This window comes from Odocoileus virginianus, chromosome 4, assembly GCF_023699985.2.
Source record: "Odocoileus virginianus isolate 20LAN1187 ecotype Illinois chromosome 4, Ovbor_1.2, whole genome shotgun sequence".
NCBI classification, from domain to species: domain Eukaryota; kingdom Metazoa; phylum Chordata; class Mammalia; order Artiodactyla; family Cervidae; genus Odocoileus; species Odocoileus virginianus.
In genome coordinates this window covers 55142900-55164186 of record NC_069677.1, presented here as the reverse complement: position 1 = coordinate 55164186, position 21287 = coordinate 55142900, and the positions used below count along the sequence as shown (strand labels likewise).

Below are 21287 nucleotides of genomic sequence, written 5' to 3'. Positions count from 1 at the left end.
AAAGACTAGAGATCTCTTTGTTTGGCACCATGCAATAAATGCTGTACTTTCTTTTACCACAATCCAGGGTCAGTTGATTGGCTTTGCTATGTTTTGGGTAAGCAGACCCCAATCTATGTTCAGTAACACTAGCAGATGATGTTCTGAGGATGACCGGTGTTGTCCTTGAATTTTATATAGTTCATAAAGTTCAACTTTTCAGTGATGCAGGAACATGTCCAAAACCACACATACAATGGCCACCTGGCCCCATTTTGGATGCCTGAACCACAGTTTTATATCTTGTCAAAACAAAGAACAAACATCAAATATGACTGGTACATTCCTTCAAGGTTTCCAAAGAGACAGAATAACATGTACATAGTAAGGCAGCACAACATTGGTGTTTGGGAAGAAAACCTCATTTTCAGTAGTACTAGCATTAGTGATGTAGGAAGGGGAGCATATTTCCTTACCTTCAAATTTGGACATCCTAAACAATCTGGTGACTGCATTCTTTTATTTTTTAGTTGGTTAAAATAGATGATTGTTTGACAGGCCATAAGACAGACTGTTCTACTTGGCAGAAAGTTCAAGACAAATCATGTGTAATCCAGGATGACTTCCACATATCACAGTATATGAAAATTTCTTCCATCAAAATGATCAACAGGTACATGAAAAGGTATTCAATATGACTAATCATCAGGGAAATACAATTCAAATAGATATCACCACACACCAGTTCGGATGGTGATTTTTTAAAAAGTCATGAGAGAAATGTGAAGATGTTGAGAAAAGGGAAACCCAATCCCATGTTGGAAGAAATGTAAACTGGTTCTTCCACCATGAAAAATGTTATGCATTTTCCTCAAGAATTTGTTTTTAATTAATAGCATGTTAATACAGAAGTTTAGTTTTCATATATCTGTTTTAATCTGAGAAAGGTTTGCTTTTTGATAGGCAAGCTATTGCTCACAAATTCTATTACTTATACTATTACTGTGACTTATTCCTAAACTTCACCTGAATGTTTTTAAAATTAAAGTATGTATTTTAAGAGAGAAACTGTTGAACAAAGAAAGAAGAGACAGAAGCATATAGAGAAGTGTGATAGTTGATCTTTAAACATTTCACCCTGAGTCTTAACCTGCTCTTTCATCCTGTCCAATGCCTTCTCCTAAAACTACAACCATATGAAAATTTGTATGTTTTTGTTTTAACACTTAATTAATTGCCAGGCAGAGAACACATACCAGGTAAGAAATTCAGTGAGTCATTTTCAGAGGAGGAAAAGCAGACGTTTTTAAGAACTAAAGAGTGAAAGGGCATACTCCTCAATGATGATGGTCATTAAGAACCGAAACGCAGCTGGAATGTGGTACTGACGAGTCCATAGGTCTGTAGACAAGGCCCCTTGGTCAATTGTCAGGAAAGAATTTCCAGTTAAATTCAGGTCAGGGTTACTTAAATTCATGGTTCTTTAAGAAAATTAGCCTCAGAAGTGTTTTAGCATTAAGTTTTGATTCTCTCCTGGGCAAGTAGTTCTATAATTTAAAAATTTTCCTTTTATACTATTCACCTTCTATACAGAAATTCCCTTAACAACACCTAACAAGGTAGATATCCAAGTTCTTTTTCTTTCTTTCTAGAAAGTGGAACAGTAACAGAATCACACATTTTACATAAATCAGCAGAATTAGCTTGGGTACACATGTATGATATCTTCACTTCCAATTTTATTTATTGGAGTTATGTAACAATTGAGGTTATAGATTAACCAAATAGAATTTGAAATAGTAAGTTATATATTAAGCTGAGAAATGCACTTTTAAAATTGGACTTACAAAGTCTACGTCAGTGCCTTTTTTTCACAAAGTCCATTATCTTTCCCTGGTTAACCCAACAGTGGACCTAAGACTTGGCTTAGGCTTGGGTACTGCAAAGTTTTCCATTATTCACTCCAAAACTACTCCAGTCACTACAGAGCCATTAAGATGATCACTTTGTATATGATTGGCTTTTAATAAAGCTATAATAAAGACATCATTAAAGATATATCAGACTTTTTTATGGATCCCTTTGCTTTCCTCTCTTTCCTGGTGGCTCAAATGGTAAAGAAACTGTCAGCAATACGGAGAACCCAGTTCAATCCCTGGATCAAAAGATCCCCTGTAAAATACCCCTTGGGATACCCACTCCAGTAGTCTGTCCTGGAGAATTCCATTGGCAGAGCAGCCTGGTGGGCTACAGCCCATGGGGTCAAAAAAGTTGGGCACAACTGAGTCACTAAGACACACACACAGAGGAAGTGTGTGTCTGTTCTATTTTCCAGAATCTTTGAGAATATTCTCTAACGTGCTGTTCCACAGTTATTTTTCTTATATGCTAATGCAGGCAGATTTGATATGACCTGTCAAAATGTGAGTGTTATCCCTTACAAACTGCACCCTGGAGCTTCAGCTCTTATCCTCAGCTCCAGTCCTTTGTACCTGCCGTGTAACAACCTATTGCGGCAATGAGGGAACGTCATGGCCCAGAAGTTATATAATAACTAGGTGGTGTTTCCCTCTCTTTAGCTTCAGGCATTGAAAGAGGTCTAATATTGTCTTGCTTAAGAAGCAGAACAGTCACAACATGGGGAAAAAATCTTTTGGCTTTCTGATATTAGGAGTCCTCTTAGCAGGTTATATTTATGAACCTCTTCCAGATAATGTTGAAGAACCATGGAAAATAATGCTATTAAATACCTTTATAAAAACTTAATCATATTTGGTAAGTGAAAATATTTCTTAATCAAGAAAGTCAAGTTTTCTAAGATTCTAGTTTTGTTTCATTTCATTTTGGCAAGTTCTTCATAACCTTGGCTTCCTGTTGTCAAATTCTCCTGACTGCTATGCCACTGAGTGTCTCAAAGCAGACTGTAGCAAGATGACCAAGGAGGCATTCAGGTTGTATTTCTAAAGTGATCTATTCTGCTAGCAGTAAAAATGTGTGTGTGTGCATATGTGTGTGTGACAATCTTGTTTTTTCTACTCTTGCATGCTTTCAGAATTCCTTTTTTTTTCAGTTTTATTTATTTTATTATAAAATTCTATTATAATATTTATTATAATATTTATTTTAATAATTATTATTATATTTTAATTATTTTATTTTATTGTAATAATTATAATAATATTTATTATAAAATTATAATATTTTATTTTTTATTTATTTTCTTTACAATATTGTAGTGGTTTTGCCATACATTGACATGAATCCACCATGGGTGTACATGTGTTCCCCATCCTGAACCCCCCTCCCACCTCTCTCCCCATCCCATCCCTCTGGGTCATCCCAGTGCACCAGCCCCAAGCATCTTGTATCATGCATCAAACCTGGACTGGTGATTCGTTTCACATATGATAATATACATGTTTCAATGTCATTCTCCCATATCATCCCACCCTCGCCCTCTCCCACAGAGTCCAAAAGACTGTTCAATTCATCTGTGTCTCTTTTGCTGTCTTGCATACAGGGTTATCATTACCATCTTTCTAAATTCCATATATATGCGTTAGTATACTGTACTGGCGTTTTTCTTTCTGGCTTGCTTCACTCTGTATAGCTTTCAGAATTTCATACAAGATTCAGAAGTCATATGCTTGAACTACCCTGTAGTTACCTATGACATTTAAACACTAGTAATGGTTTTGGAACACAATACATGCTTTAGACATGCAAGTAGGTTCTCATGGTATAGAAAAGCTGACTGTAAATGCCTAATAAAAAACATGAGAGGTTTGTTGTTGTTGGTCAGTTGCCCAGTCATGTCTGACTCTTTGTGACCCTATGAACTGCATCACGCCAGGCTTTTCTGTCCCTCACAATATCCCTAAGTTTGCCCAAGTGTCCAAGTTTTCATATAGTCAAGAATAAGAGGTTTAGTTAGAGGCAATCAGTTATCACCACTGGATTTGTTATGACTACTTATTTGGAAACTGATCCAGTTTACTCCTCTAACCTCCTCACTGCAAAATTAGCCTCCTCCCTCTGTCTGTCTGTCTGTCTGTCTCTCTCTGTCCCTCTCTATATATAAAAGGAATCAGCAAAGATGGTTTGGTGGCAGATTGAAAGCTGCTAGAGTTCTGACCAGTAGAAACCTTTAATCTCAACATGCATATTTCCAGGAATGGAAAGCTCACTACTGTTTTATGTAGTCCACTCCAATTTTTAAAAAATAATTTTAAATAAATTTTATTTTTTGAATAGTAATGTGCCCATATATTTCAAAAATCAAAACAATAAGAAAAAAGTGGACACTGAGAACTCCTGCTCCCATTCCTGTCTCTTTCCAACCTTTTCTTCCAGGTCTTCGGAGAACATCAGTTTTATTAGCTATAGTGATTCATCCTGGGGTTGCTTTTTACACATGATGCTAATAATAATGAATACAACAATAAAAACATACTTTTGTCTCTTTTTCATTCTTCCATAAGAAACAGCATAACAAGTATTCTGTTGGTTTTTTTGCATTTCTCATTTAATCATATATCTTATAGATCTTTCCACATCTTCATGTAAAAAGTCCTCTCATTCTTTTACATAATGCAAAGGATTCAGCAAGTGTATAAAATATAGTTCACTTATTCAGCCCTATTGAGGTGCAAAATTTTGTTATTTTCAGTATTTTGGTATTACAAGCAATAAAATAGTAATACATGAGAAACTTTCAGAGATTGCATTTTGTCTATGATAAATCCATGAAATGGGATTGCTGAGCCAATTGGAGTTTTGCTAATTATTGCAAAGTCATTCTGTAATATTTTCCACTCCAACCAGCAAGGCATGAGAACATCCATATTCTCTCAGTTCTCAACAAAAATATATTGCAATTTTTCTTGATTTTTTTAATCAAATAAATGATAAATTGTATGCTAGTACAATTTTATTTTGGGTCTCCCTTAGATTCTGCCTAAGAAGCTCAGGAAGCAGAACTGTGTTTCCCACAGACAGTCCTTTAAGCTGATTCATAGTGCTAGTGTCGTGAGACGAGTCTGGGAGAGCTCCAACAAGGCTAAGGAAATAACAAATGTCTTCCTCTTTGCAACTACCAGCTTTGTTTCAGGGTCTATATCCGCACTAGTGTCATAATAATGGCTGACACGTGTACCCCATTAGGGAAGCAAAATAGTAGTCTAGCCCCAGTTTGTGTTTATCAAGTAGAGCAGGCTAAATAATTTTTCAGGCCTGGTGCAAAATGAAAACTCGAGAACCCTTGTTCAAAAGGCAGGGAGAAAAATGCGCAAAAATATTTAATCATAAAACTTCTCCTTTAAAACATTTATTACTCATGATTTATAATATATGTGAGCTTCCCAGGTGGCGCAATGGTAAAGAATCTACCTGCCGATGCAGGAGATGCAAAAGACAGGGGTTCGATCCATGGGTTGGGAAGATCCCCTCAAGTAGGAAATGGAAACCACTTCAGTATTCTTGCCTGGAAAACCCCATGGACAGAGGAACCTAGTGGGCTACAGGTCAGGGGTTGCGAAAGTCAGACACGACAGATCACACACACAGTGTTGAGCTAGGTATGTTTGGGCTTCTCTGGTTGCTCAGCGGTAAAGAGTCTGCCTGCCAGTGCTGGAGATGCAGGTTTTATCCCTGGGTTGGGAAGATCCCCTGGAGGAGGAAATGTCAACCTACTCCACTATTCTCGCCTGGGAAATCCCATGGACAGAGGAGCCTGGCAGACTACAGTCCACTGGGTCACAAAAAGTCAAGCATGACTTAGCAAGTAGACTGCAGCAACAAATAATACAGGTTATAATGAATACATGAATAACATACACAAATTATAAAAATATGCATGTCTTTATGTGTTACAATGAAGAATAATAACATTAAGGTAATGCTTTTGATTTATTAAGTCTTTTCTCATCTTTCTATAAAGTTATTCATCAGGTCAACAAAATCTATACTTTTAGCAACTTCATTTTCAATACATATAATTGAAAGTGAGACCGATTGCTTATGGCAAACACAAGATCATATTAGTTTTTAATAATCTGTATATTTTAGATATTAACCCCTTATCAGTTATATCATTTATAGAACATCTTTTCCCATTCAGTAGACAGACTTTTCATTTTGTTGATAGTTTCCTTCACTGTGCAAAAGCTTTTTAACTTGATGTGGTCCCATTTGTTTATTTTTGTTTTTGTTTCCCTTGTCTGAAGAGACATTTCAAAAAAAAAATATTTCAGAGACTGATCTCAGAGAGCATACTGCTTATTTTTTAAAGAGTTTTATTGATTCAGGTCTTACATTTATGTCTTTAATATATTTTGAGTATATTTTTTAAATGATGTGAGAAAGTAGTCCTGTTTGATTCTTAGCATGTAGCTGTCCAGTTTTCCCAACACCATTTTTTGAAGAGGCTGTCTTTTCCCGCATTGTATATTCTTGCCCTTTGTCATAGATTAATTGCCCTTATAAGTGTGAGTTTATTTCTGGTCTTGAGATTCTAATCCATTGATGTCTGGATCTGTTTTTTTCCAGTATCACAATTCTAATATTCTGATGTCTGGGTTTGTTTTTTTCCAGTATAGTCCTTATACTGGACTTATTTGATCAATACAGCTTAGTAGTATAGTTTGAAATCAGAGAGCATGATACCTCCAGCATTGTACTTTTTTATCAGAATTGTTTGGGTTATTCAGAGTCTTTTGTATTTCCATATAATTTTAGAGTTCTTTATTCTAGTTCTATGAAACATGCCATTGGTATTTTGACAGAGATTGCTTTGACTCTGTAGATTGCCTTGGGGAGTATGGTCATTTTAACAGTAATAATATCAATTCTTCTAATTCATAAGCATTGTATATCTGTCTATTTGTGTCATCTTCAATTTCTTTCCACATGTCTAGCAGTTATCCAAGTCCTGGTCCCATTTTTCCCTACACTGCACATTCCCTGGGTGGCCAGTCCAGTCGATCTGAGCACCACACGCTGACTGCTGCCTACTGTGTCTATGGGTCTGACCATTTAAAATTGTGTCCTTTCATTTATTTCTGACATTGGTAAACTGAAACTTCTCTTTTTTTCTGAGTATTCTGACTGGAGGCTGATCAATTTTATGGGATTTTTTTTTCAAGGAATAAATCTTCAATTTTCTTTATCTATTTTTATTTTATTGATTTCTAGGTTTTTCCCCCTTTATTCTTTCCTTCATACTTTGAGTTTAATATGCTAATCTAACTCTAAATTTGTAGTGGAGGACGCTTAGATCTGTTCCTTTAGACCTTTCTTCTCCTCTAATAATTCATTTAAAGCTAAGAATTTTCCTTCAGTCAATGTTTTTTCTGCACTCTATGAATTTTGATATGCTATAATTTCATTTCAATTGCTTAAAAATATTTTTTCAATTTGTCTAGAGGTATATTTTCCTTGGCCAATGAGTTATTTAGGAATATGTTGTTTAATTTCTGAATGCGTAGGGATTTCTCATACACTATTATGTTTCCAGTTTTTATTTTACTTATGCTGTGGGTTGACAACTACTCTGTATGATCTTAATTTTTTTGGCTTGTTGAGATATTTTTTCCCCCAAATTTGTCATGTGGTACATCTTTGTGAAATTTCTTTATGCAGTTGAAAAGAATGTGTATTCTGTTTTCATTGGGTGGAATGTCCTCAATACATTAATTCTGTTGAGTTGATGGTTTTTTCAAATTTTCTATATGCTTACTGTTTTCCTATTTACTTTTTCTATCAACAAATGAGATAAGAATGCCAATTTCCAACTAATAATTTGGATTCATTTTTTGTTTCTCCTTTCAATTTTTCAGTTCTCGATTCCTGCATTATTAAGCTCTGTTATTGCATACACATTTTAGTATTGCTGTGTATTGGAGAACTAGGCTTTTTGTTATTATGATTCCCGATACTGTGCCTTTTTTCAGAAGTATATATTATAATACAGTCTTGTTATCAGGGTGGCAGACGATTGGTTGCAAAAACCCCCTCAGAAACCAATATCAATGCTACAGTCCCTTATATTAAATGGCACAGACCAATTAATACAGCCAGTCCTCCTATCAGTGGATTTTGTATCTGTGGATTCAACCTGTGTGTGCCTGCTAAGTCGCTTGTTATGTCTGACTCTGTGCAGACATAACACTATGGACTGTAGACTGCCCGGATCCTCCGTCCATGGGATTCTCCAGGCAAGAATACTGGAGTGGGTTGCCATGCCCTCCTCCAGGGGACCTTCCCAACTCAGGGATCAAACTGGCCTCTCCTAGGTCTCCTGCATTGGCAGGTGGGTTCTTTACCAAAAGTGCCACCTAGGAAGCCTAGATTCAACCCACCAGAGATTACAACCCTAGGATGTGGATTAGGAAATGAAAGAAGGTTAAGCTTATTCCACCATTTTGTTTTATTTGCCATTCCTTTTGAATTATATATTTGAAAATTGAGCATTTTTGTTCCTTAGAGCCTCAGTCATTGTAGACCTTTCATGAAAAAAAATGTTGGAGTCTTTTGTCTAGTGACTTGTTAGTCTATTTCTTACTGTAATCAGTTTGTTATATATTCTAAAGACTATCACTTTCATAATTGCAAGTTTATTATTTACACTGTGCTTTGACTTTTCAACCACTTTACTAGATGTCTAAAATATTACTGTTAGATATAACAAAACTTAATTTATCGATATGTCTTTCATAGCCTTTGGGTTTTGTTTGGTTTTTAATATGTATGTGTTGTATATTTTATTAAATTCTTCTTAAGGTCTCTTTCCTTTCATTCAACCTCTTGGAGTCTGAAAGTATAGGAATAGCAAACAACCTGTGTTTCTCTATCACCACATTTTGTTTTTCTCTAGACTAAGCTTACTTAATCTGACTGAAAGGTTATCTCTTCAGTTAATCATCCAAACACTATTTTCTTTTTAAGTCTTAGTTAAAGTGGAAGTTAAAAACCTTTTCCTCACCTTGACAATTATTCCAAAGAATTTTTCCCATATTTATATTACAATGTCCTTTTATAACTTAAGTCTTTCATTTGACTGTGATTTTTTTTTCTTTTCTTCTCTTTTTGAGGATGAATAGTTTGCCTAATTCTACTGGGCATTGACAAGAGAATTATATACTCCATATTAATATCTATTGGGTGAGTGTATAAGTGAGGATTAATATCACTTAGGTTATTCTTCATACAGTAATAAAGCATCTGGGTTTGTATATCTTCTTTTTTTGTTTGTATAATCATTGATTCTTCTGACTATATAACTAAGATTTTGGGGGTCATATTGAATATTTATGTACACCTCTTGACTCAAAACATTTTTTTACAGTTAGAGGATATGTGTACCTTTATTTCATTTTAGGACCAGTTTGCTGAAATATTGGGGCTAAACCATTTCATGAAATCGACATTCTTTTCAAGCTTTCAATGTTTTCCACCAACATCAGATGAAAACATAACTGTGAGAGATACAACATTCAACGATATTCCTGTCCGTATATACGTGCCCCAACAGAAAACAAAATCATTAAGAAGAGCCTTGTTTTATATTCATGGTGGTGGCTGGAGTTTGGGCAGTAATGGTAAGGGTGATGCATTGGTAGATTCATTTCATATAATGTAAGTGATGATTCTCATACTAGGAGGTGCAAATTAAATATAATGTTCCTGCTTCAGAAATTCTTTTCATGAAAGCAGCACAAATTACGGTTTTGAAATCTCAGTCTGAATAAAATTTTATTAACATTAAGAATTTAACACATTTTTGTTACAAAAAATAAGACAGTTTCTGATCCTACCACTCTCTGACAGAACCTACAAATTTTGCAGAATGAAGACTAAGCACCTTAGCAAATAAAAACCCTTTTTGTCTTTTGAACTCATTAACATATTGCTGGAAATGTCTTATTTATACCTTAAGACTCAAATGATTATTTTCCAAGTTCCTAATGGCCCAATATAAATGTGAAAAAACTTTCCAATTACTTAATTAAATGTTAAGGTATAGTCAGCTTTCTTGAAATCATCTCCTGATTAACAGTATAGGACTAAATAATGGATTGCATTTTCTTTTATTTCCTTGAAGAACATTTCTATCTTTTCCCAGATCAAGTTGTACTCCAGAAAAACAGTTTAGTTTTTATGTTGAAAGAAGACATTTAGTACCTTTTTCGTGTGTTATCACAATGGACAGGACTGTGGATTGAAAGTAGGAAGACGGTGTTCAAGGTCCAAGGTCCAGTGTGCTGAGAGTATGGTTGGCAAGGGTGAGACATGCCACTGTGCTCTGCTGAAATCTTTGGCAAATGAAAAGGAAAACTGATCAGGGGCAAGTGAAAGGATCACCAGACTTAACAACTCACATTCTACTGACATGTGAATGTGTCAACTGATCAACAGGAAGCTAAGTATTAGACTTTTTTCTTTAGGTAATATTTTAAGATAAAGGGAGGAAATACAAAGTCATCATAAACTTTATTCTTGACAGTATCATTTTTCAATTCTTATAGTGATCCAGTATTTTTTCTTTTATTTCAGATTATTATTTCTATGACCTTCTGTCCAGACGGACAGCAGACAGACTTGATGCAGTTGTCATATCAACCAAGTAAGAGCTGTGTTATTTTATTTTAGGCCATATGCCTTACATATCAGTATATACTCAACTATATAGAGTGTCTTATTATGGCAAAAATTAATCTGTGCCTCTGACGACATTGGCTATGGACAGACAAACCTAATGTCGGAAGCTGTCCAGTCCAGTAGAGAGAAAAGGCATACCCCATATTTGAAGAAGGAAGGGAGCTCAGAAAGGCACGATGTTGTTCAAGTGGAGTTAGCCAACAGTATCACATGGATTTAACTACTACCTCTGGATCTGTCCCTATAATTAAGGAAATTTTGGAGCCAGAGGATTGGGGTTGAATGTCAGCTCTGCAGATCTGGTCTGTGTGATATTTTAAAGGATACTGAAGTCTAAGTATTAGTGATTTGCATATCTCCTCATTGACATGGGGACTACATGTTATAATACATGTAACAGTGCTTAGAAAGGTGCCTAGAAGTTAGTAATCCATTGATATTACCCTTATTTACCATTAAAGTAAGACAAAACCTATCTCAAAGTCCATTCTAATATACACTTTAGAAAGAATAGAAAAAGGATTTAAATGTTCTATAGAACACACTCTCTGTGAGAACCTTGTTAAACATAAACTAAAGAAAATTCAGTTAATGAACTAATGGAATAATTATCATATTAAACTGATATTTTGATAAAATAACAGTAATTCTAGAGAAACAAGTAATAATAATGACATTTTTTAAAAAAATAAGTTAAAACATTTACCAAAAATAAGCACTCTGCAAATATTTTTTTCTAGGAAAGGTAGCACTAGTTAAGTTTTTCCCCAAGACTGAACCAAATTTAACAATTCGACTTTACATTTTGATTATAGAAATGGCAATATTTAGAGATTCCCAGTCAAATTTTATGATTAGGAAAAGCATGTTACCAAAAAATATGTTGGTAGAAGCAAAATTTTAGTTTTGAGTTTGGGTCAAGAGTCCAGGAAAATCAATGGTTATAGCACAGGGAAGTCTGCTCAACATTCTGCTATAAACTATATGGGAAAGGAATCTGAAAAAGAATGGATATAATATGTATATGTGCAATGGAATCACTTTGCTGTACGCTTGAAACTAACACAACAATGTTAATCAAATATAAGCCAATATAAAGTAAAAATTAAATAAAAATTTTTCAATGATAAGAAAATCAGTGATTAAGAAAGCATTGTTTTCCTATCTGCAGCTACAGACTAGCCCCGAAGTACCATTTTCCAGTTCAATTTGAAGATGTGTACACTGCATTAAAATGGTTTTTAGACCCCCAAGTTCTTGAAAGCTATGGTGTGGATCCTGGAAGAATCGGTGTCTCTGGAGACAGTGCTGGAGGGAATTTAGCTGCAGCGGTGGCGCAGCAGGTCAGATGCTCGGCATTTCACTCCTGTGTTCTCTTTATGTTTCAGTTACCAACTTTAGACTCATACATCAGGATTATAATCTGTGACTAATTTCATTTTACTTATTTAGGAAACATTGAGAAGAATGATTTCATACTTTGATACTTCTTTATATATAAAATGCTGAAACAATTTCCTATATAGTCCATTGGCATTTTTAATGAGAGAAAATCAATAAAGGGTGACAATAAGCATAATTAAGAAATCAGAATATTGTATGTAATCCAAGTATATTCATGACATGTGCTCAGAATATCGTATATTATAATATACTTTAATATGTGTATATACGCTTGCCAGAAAGAAATATAGGTCATCACTGAGAGAAGTCAACATGATCCTAGGTTCCAATTTATTCTTAAACTGATTTTTTTTTCAGTAATCAACAGAGAGTTGAAGGTAAGCACATATACAAAGAGGAAAATAAAAACAAGTTAACAGGAAAAAGATATCACCCAGATTCAGATATTGTTATTGTTAGAAAAATGTTTTAGTAGAATCTGCTTAAAATAAAAGAAAGTATATTTTAAAATTTGGAAATATACTCATGAAAGAAGCTATAAAAACTAATATATTTGAAATATAAATAAAATTTCAATAAATAAAAACATTACCCATAAAAATTAGGCTTTCAATGTAGTTGTTTTAAGATTTTATACTTTTTGAGCAATTTTAGATTCATGTAAAAATTGAGAAGAAGATGAGAAATTTACAGTCTACCCTCTGCCACATATTCATAGACTCTTTCATTATCAACAACCCCACCCAGAGTGGTACACTTGTTACAGTTAATGAACTTGTATTTACACGTTATAATCCTCCAAAGTTCATAGTTTATATTAGGGTTCACTCTAGGTTTAACTATGTAGAAGTGTTAGTATATTGACTGCAATACAACAACATAGAAAATTAGAAGAGAGATCAGAAAATTGTTTGTAATGTTGAACAGAGAGATTAAGATAGAAAATACAAAATAATGAAAAGTCATTAAATATATGCCAAAAAGACTAATATGAATATATCCTTCTAATCGGAGGACAAAATGATGACTTTTTTTAGAATTAAAATTCCAGAAAATTCACAACCCAACATACTCTCCCTCTGGATTTTAAAGAGGATTGTTTCAGGCAGAAGAAAATTAACCACAGAGGGAGGATCAAGAAGGTAGGAAAAAATAAAGAGAAGGAAAAAAGGTAAATAGATTCACAAACTAAAATGAAAGTGAACATGACTCTATAAAGCAATAATAATTGTGTCCTGTGATGTAAAAATAGAAATAAATTATTATGCAAAATAACAATGACCCATGCATAGAAGGGCTAATTAGAATATCAAAATATTCCAACAACTTTCTATTCTGTAAGAAGGTAATAAAGATATAATTAGTATTAGACATTGATAAAGTAATGAATTTTATGTTTATCCTTAGCATACGTATAAAAATGTACCAATAAAATGATATCACAGGAAAATTGAAAAATAAAAAGTATTTCAAAGAATACAAAAGGGAAAAAGAATAATAGAATAGATGAGATAAATAGAATGCACAATAATACATAAATTATAAATATAAACCAAAAATATTAATAAATGTTCTGATGTAGATATACTAAAAATTCTGGTAGAATACAAAAAATAGAAACAATAAAATTTAAATTCCAACGGAAGTTGCATGAATAGGGTGCTTTAAAACATAGATATAGATAGATGCAAGAAAAAAAGATAGTAAAAGATATGTCAAGCAAATACTAATCAGTATACTTATTTTATAATCATATTAAATAATCTTAGAGGAAAAACACTATTCCTTGAATTAACATGCAACATTCCTAACATTCCCTTTATTGGAAGATAAGAAAAAAAAAACACATCCATTTACATGCATTAATAACAGTCTGAAAACACAGCAAAGCTGATAAGAAATAAAGGAAAATAAACAAGTTAATAGCAAAATTGGAAGAATTTTACTAATCTCTTTCAGTAATAGAACAGCATGGTTGATAAATTTAAACGGTGAACATAAAATAATAAATAGCAGAATGTACATTTCTTTGAAACACACAAAATATTTTTCTTAATCAGGCACATATGCAGGGTTAAAAACCAAGTCTCAAACAATTCAAAGAACTGAAATCAAATAGACCCCTGCTATTCATAGCATCGGAGAAGGCAATGGCACCCCACTCCAGTACTCTTGCCTGGAAAATCCCATGGACGGAGAAGCCTGCGGTCCATGGGGGCGCTAAGAGTCAGACACGACTGAGCGACTTCAGTTTCACTTTTCACTTGCATGCATTGGAGAAGGAAATGGCAACCCACTCCAGTGTTCTTGCCTGGAGAATCCCAGGGATGGGGGGAGCCTGGTGGGCTGCTGTCTATGGGGTCTCACAGAGTCGGACACGACTGAAGTGACTCAGCAGCATTCATAGCATAGTATGTGGACTAGCAGTATCAGCAGCATCTGGGCACTTATTGGAGATAGAAAATCATTGGTCTTAGCACAAACAACCTGAATAACACTATGCATAGGTAACAAGAATTCCAAGTGATTCTAAGTATGCACAATAAAATTTGAGAAATCAAATTATTTTGATTATATCTCTGTCCACAGTTAGCACAATGCTTTGAACTACTAATAAAATATCAAGAGAAAACTCTGTTATGTTTTGAAAGTAAGATGCTCATTCCTGATTAATCCAAGTGTGAAAGAAGAAATCATAATGAAAATGTGAAAATGTTTGACCTGCATTATAATAGATATACATTATACTGTGTGAAATACAGATATATCAGCATTCAGAGGAAAATATACAGCCTTAAGTAAATATAAAAAAATTGCTAAAATTGACAGGTCAGTATCCATTTCATGAAATTAAAACAAGAAAAGAAAGTTTAAAAATAGAAACAAAGATAAAATAAAAAGGGATAAGAGATAGATGAAAGCATAAAAATGAAATTAAAAATAAACCAGTAAGATCAGCAAAGTCAACAGAGATGGTTTCTTGAAAAAGCAATACAGTTGATTAGTCTGGGTGAGACAGACAAGAAAAAAATGATGAGAATCTTAAGAACCTGATAGAAGGAAGAAAAGGAGACTATAGCTATATATCTTACAGATATTAAAAATACAATAGTATACTTTGAACACCTTTACTGCAATGCATTCAAATTTACATGAAATAGAAATATTCACCATAAAAGGAACTGACTCTAGGGGAAATATGAAACAAGGATTATATTATTATCATGAAATAAACTGAATGGTTATTTTAATATTTTTGCACGCACACACTCCAGGATCAAATAGTTTTAAACACAAACTCTAACAAGTATTTTTAATAGAAATATCTACTTCTAAAAACAAATTCCGAAAGTTAGAAAATTTGCATTTTGGGAGGCTGACGTATCTTGATTTGTAACCTGACAAGGTCAATTTGAGAAGGAGAAATGATAAACATCTACATTTATGAACACAGATGCAAAATCCTGAACTAAAATACTATCAATACTTTGAACAGTTAGTATATCATGACTATTTTGAGATCCTTCTAGTAGATTGTGATAGGTTTAACATTAAAATACCTTTAATACAATTCTCCAAATTAATAATTTAAAGAAGAAAATAATGATTATCTTAATAAAAGTAAATTGTTTAAAGATAATATCCAGCACCTATAAATATGAAAAAACTAGGAAACAGTGAATAGAAAAGAATCTCCTTAATTTGAAGAAGTATGTATACAAAATCACTTAGAAGAAACATCATACTTAATAGGTAATTCTTAAAAGTTTTCTCTTGAAAACTGGATACACACTACGTGTACCCAATTGCACCTGAGGTCATGGCCAGTGCTCTGAATGATAAGCAAGCGATACTATTTTTTGATGTGCTAATCAGTTTGATTCTTCCTGAGTATGTCGGTGCTTCAAGCATATACAAGATAAAGTTGGTTCTGAAAATTTGACTTACCAAACGTAACTATGCAGTAGACTAGATACATATTTTATGAATGATCAGTTTGTTCCAGTAACAGAAGCACATTGCAGGACAATTAGCTTTGAAGAAAACTATAGAATTCTACTGTTTCCAGAAGAAGATGGGGACTATATTTAGAAAAGCACAAACATTCAAATATTATTGGAACTATTAAGTTTAAATATTAAATTTGAGTAGTAAGTTAAAATATCAAATAAGTTCAAATATTAAAAATTTAATAGTTCTGTATAATTTAAACTTATCCAGAATCAAGCATCTCTTTAAACCTCAAGCTATCTCCTTCCCATCTCAATGCTTGCTAACATATTTAGATATTTAAAATAACTCTAATAATAGAAAAATATGTTAATCACTCAGTCATGTCTGACTCTTTGTGACCCCGTGGACTGTAGCCTGCCTGGCTCCTCTGTCCATGGAATTTTCCAGGCAAGAATACTGGAGTGATAGCCATTCCCTTCTCCAGGGGATTTTCCTTTTCCAGGGTTTGAATCCAGGTCTCCGGGATTGCAGGTGGATTCCTTATAATCTGAGCCACAAGGGAAGCTCAATAATAGAAAAGAGAAGATCAAGTATGTGACTATAAACTAACAGAACCTCAGATTATAAATCCAGGTTCCATAAGTATGAAATTATGTTTAGTAAAAGATCCTCTTTAAAAAAATAATGATTCTCTTGCACAGTCTATGAGGAGGATATGAATTAATTTTGCTTTGAAAATTAAAACATATTAAATTTATGAACATCTAATATACAGAGAGGCCTGGCGTGCTGGGGCTCATGGGGTTGCAAAGAGTCAGACATGACTGAGTGACTGAGCTGAATTGAATACTAAAATTTACTTGATATTAACATTTTTATTTTTTTATCAAAATGTGTTATTGAATTGTATTTTTAAGAACCTTAATAATGCATTATTTTAACATTGTGGTTAATTTTTTCATTAAAAAGACTTATTAAAACAATATATTATAATTTTTTCAGCTCTTAGAAGATCCAGATGTCAAGATCAAGCTCAAGGTCCAATCTTTAATATATCCTGCCCTTCAGAATTTTGATTTCGATTTACCATCATATCAAGAAAATGCACATTATCCAGTTCTGTCGAAATCAGTCATGGTCACATTCTGGAGTGAATATTTTACTACAGATAGATCACTTAAGAAAGCAATGCTTTCCAACCAACACATTCCTCTGGAATCAAGCCATCTGTTCAAATTTGTTAATTGGAGTTCTTTGCTTCCTGAAAAGTTTAAGAAAGGCCACGTTTATAAGACTCCAACTCATGGTAGTTCAGAGCTGGCTAAAAAATATCCAGGGATTCTAGATGTGAAAGCTTCACCATTGCTAGCTGATGACAGCAAATTGCGTGGTTTACCCCTGACCTATGTCATCACTTGTCAATATGATGTCTTAAGAGATGATGGACTCATGTATGTTACTCGACTTCAGAATTCTGGAGTTCGAGTGATCCATAACCACCTAGAGGGTGCATTCCATGGAACACTTTATTTTCTTTTTACTAAAGTTGGTTATAGAGCAGCCGATCAGTATATTAATTGGCTACATGAAAACCTGTAGTAAAAATCTGATCAATATGGAAAAAGGTAAGCCCCAGAATTTCAGGAAAAAAGGACAATAACCCAATGGATTCCTGTTAGGAGCACATGTTTTATCTACCACAGTCTTCCTAAATCTACATGTACATAACTGTTGTTGTTGTGAAGGAATGATTTTTATAGGTTAGTCTCAGAGTAATTCACTCACTTTTGTTCCTCAAAATAGATAGATATTATTTATCTCTAGCATGGATTAAGTTGTTTCTCTAAGTATTTTTTGTTCCAGTTCAATATCAACTGTTCACCATTGCAAAATACATTTCTTAGTGCACAACTCATCTCCTTAGTCCAGGAAAATGAAATATAAGTCATTATATATTAAAGATATCTGGATCTCTTGAATTTTGATGAGAGGGTAGGGAGAACTTACTTTAACCAGACAAAAGCAATATATACGTTTGGTTAATCTGGGTCCTTGAGATTGGCAAGGAGTCAGTATAAGTAAATAATTCCAAATATGTATGGTTGATCAGTAATAGGAGAAACACAAGTAAACAAAATATATATGTATGTACATATGTGTATATATATACACATATATGTGTGACATATGCTTGTATATGTATATATGTGTGTGTATATATGTGTAAACACACACATAATACATATATCCATATCCACATACCAAACCTCAATATAGTAATATGTATTCTAAAATAATTCTGGGAAAATAAATTATTGAGGAATAAAATAGGTAAATTTGAAGATGTTTTACTTGAAATAAATTGATTTTTAAAAATTGTGTGTGTGCCCCTAATGGAGACTTCCTGAAACATGAAATCAGTAATTTGAAAAACGCATTTCAGAAATCTTTGTGGAATACTTTTGAAAGGTTGCTGCTGAACGATAAGAGGCCGGGATTCTTGGCCTCCGGAGGAGACGAATTCAATCCGGGGCCAGAGACAAGGCTGGATTGCTCAGAGCTTTTGTGTAATAAAGTTTCATTAAAGTATAAAGGAGATAGAGGAAGCTTCTGACACAGGCATCAGAAGGGAGCAGAAAGAGTACCCCCTGCTAGTCTTCAGCTGGATGTTACATGGTCACTAGTTGTCTGTTAATGAAAAGAAAGGAATGTTTTAAAATTCAGAATGGTACCAGGCCCCTCATCCATAAATTGCATTTTGTGATAATCCTGGCACCAGATGATTCACCCCAGGCCATAAAATGATTGACTTGAATCTTGTAGAAGGGCAGATTACCATACAAATAGTTTTGTTTACATAGACTAGGGAAACAATATCTGAGTATAACATACTGGTTTGTCAAGCAGGTTCTGAGCCATTTGGGGGCATTCAAGACAGAGTCTGGGGTCATTAGCATAGCTTAAGACCAACATTTCCATAAGAAAATTGCATTGGTTAACTCAAGGTTTGAGAATAGTTAGCTTCAGGTGAAACCAGGTGTCATGGCAACTGAGCATTTTAAGACAAATCTCCTTTTAAATTTGTAGAGAAGGAAGAAAAAAATCTCTAGTTTGTTTCCTCCTGCCACTTAAGAGAGATAAAAACGTCTGGCACTTGCAGCCTATTTCCTCCACTTGGAGACCCCTGGCCTTCCTGCCTGTTACCCACCCTCTCACTTTAGTTACTGGTGTGTGCCATTATCCTCTGGCTGCTTCTAAGGGTGCTGCAACAGAAAAATATGTAGCTAATAAAGACGGTCCAGTGTTACTCAGAGTTCAGTGTACTAAACATTCTTGCTTAACTGAATCAGTGTATTATTACATGTGATACTATAACATAAAACAAGTAAAATCACTGCCAAATAAGTGAATGCACATGAATTGAGCTGGTGAGGGACAGGGAAGCCTGGTGTGTTGCAGTCCATGGGGTCACAGAGTCGGACACGACTGAGCGACTGACCTGACTGATGAATTTGACAAGAACGAGGTACAGATGTGTAATCCTATATGATTATCATTTATACTTTCTTAAGCTTATACCTGATTATTTCATATTTAAGGCCATTGCAAATTTCAGTGTTTTCTTTTTGTAATTTTCATTTTCTAACTGTTGATATCAGGAATATAGAAGCACACTTGCTTTTATATATTGATCTTATTATATCCCAAGACCTTGCTTAATTTACTTATTAGTTGTAATAGCTTTAGACTAAATGATTTATGATTTACTTTGTAGGTAATCCTGTCATCTGTGAATAAGAGTTTTAATTACTCCTTAAAAATGTGTATGTCTTTTATGTCTCTTTCTTGTCTTATTGCACTGTCTAGGATCTCCAGTATAATTTTAGGGAAAGAAAATTTGAGGAGAATGGAGACTATTGTTTTTTCCAGTGTTCAGATATTAACTATTTGATATTAGGTCTATCATTTAACTGTTTGATATTAGGTCTGTATTTTAGAGCTCATTTTCACTGAATGTGTGTATTTTCTCCTGACTCAAGTTTCCTTGGTGACTTTGGGAGCAGAAAATAATTGTTGGATTTTGTCTAATATGGTTGCTACATAAAATAAGATAAAATATGCTTTTTTAAAATTCAGTTTATCATGTTGATTAATCTACAAAGTTGATCAGTTTTTATATTCAATAGATGAATTCCATAATGGCATACAATACTTTATATAATACCTTTCTTCCTTTATTTTGTTAAAGAACAGATCTTTATTCCAACTAGAGACTCTTAATTGTGCTCCATCAGCATCAGGGCACTTGACAGTCAGTGAATTCAGACCCACATTTTTATCAACTGCCCATCATGATGCCTTTGCTCTCTGCTGAAGAAAAAGAGAAATCATCAATAGAAATTTAAGTCAGGTGGGATAAAAATGCACAACAAAAAACACAGCACAAAGTGCTCTCGTATAATTCCCCATAAGACTGGCACTGTATCATTGCATTCAATCTACTGCGAAGCCTGCTTATTTTGTCAGAGGTCTTTGAGAGACCCCCGCACTGTCCCACAGCCTGTGAGGTCTCTTGTGTTCATGCACTTGCCTTCTTACCAGCTTTTGAAGTTGATGATTTCTTGCTCAGCTTTGACATCCTTTTGCCTTTTCCCTTTTCTTTTGACTTATTCATCATTGATAATTTAATCATAGTTGTTTGTGGCAACCTCTGTGTGCATATCCTCCATCTCTACATTTTGCAACTGCTTGGTGCAATCTGAGCTTCTAATTTATCTGGAGAGAGAGCATCAGTAGTAGCTCCTCTAAAAAGAAATAAAATGAACACAAGTATTCTCTACCCCACCTCTTCTTGACAAGACTTTCATTTGGCTGCTTATTTTAAATAAATTTACATATTTTAAAACAGAAAGAAAGGCAAATGCTGTATACAACATGCAAATGTTGTATACAACCAAAAGAAGCAGACAAGATATAGAGGACATACTGGTGATTACAGGGATGGGAGCAATATAACAGTGGGGGAGCAGGAGGTCCAAACTATTGGGTGTAAGACAGGCTAGAAGGATGTACTGTACAACATGGGGAATGTAGCCAATATTTTGCTGTAGCTGTAAATGGAGCATAACCTTTAAAAATTGTATTAAAAAGTTTTTTAAGGATGCAAGTTAGAAAATGTACATTTTTAGAAAAAACAAAAAGTATATGTGGTCAAAAAAGAGAAAACCCAATTAGTATTTTCATGAGGCCACCTTTTTGAAGATTTGGTAATTTTTTGGTGAACATTCTACTCA

General features: G+C 34.0%; 1 protein-coding gene across 2 annotated transcripts; it reads left to right on the top strand.

Moving 5' to 3' along the window:
- The first annotated feature begins 2554 nt into the window (after positions 1-2554).
- LOC110132928 (arylacetamide deacetylase) lies at positions 2555-20129 on the top strand. 2 transcript variants are annotated; one of them, XM_070466574.1, is made up of 6 exons: positions 2555-2754; positions 9069-9138; positions 9356-9575; positions 10531-10600; positions 11807-11978; positions 16996-20129. In XM_070466574.1, the coding sequence occupies exons 3-6, from the start codon at positions 9392-9394 to the stop codon at positions 17590-17592; spliced, it is 1023 nt and encodes a 340-aa protein (XP_070322675.1). In that variant the 5' UTR covers positions 2555-2754; positions 9069-9138; positions 9356-9391; the 3' UTR covers positions 17593-20129. The 2 variants fall into 2 exon arrangements, with proteins under 2 accessions (XP_070322675.1, XP_020742214.2); XM_020886555.2 differs by lacking the exon at positions 9069-9138.
- The last annotated feature ends 1158 nt before the right edge of the window (positions 20130-21287 follow it).

Excerpts from the sequence above, each read along its gene's own strand:
- LOC110132928 (XM_020886555.2), top strand. The coding sequence starts at position 9,392 with ATGAAATCGACATTCTTTTCAAGCTTTCAATGTTTTCCACCAACATCA. Across the intron at positions 10,601-11,806 it reads GCAGTTGTCATATCAACCAA|CTACAGACTAGCCCCGAAGT; the intron begins GTAAGAGCTGTG and ends TCCTATCTGCAG. Across the intron at positions 11,979-16,995 it reads CTGCAGCGGTGGCGCAGCAG|CTCTTAGAAGATCCAGATGT; the intron begins GTCAGATGCTCG and ends TAATTTTTTCAG.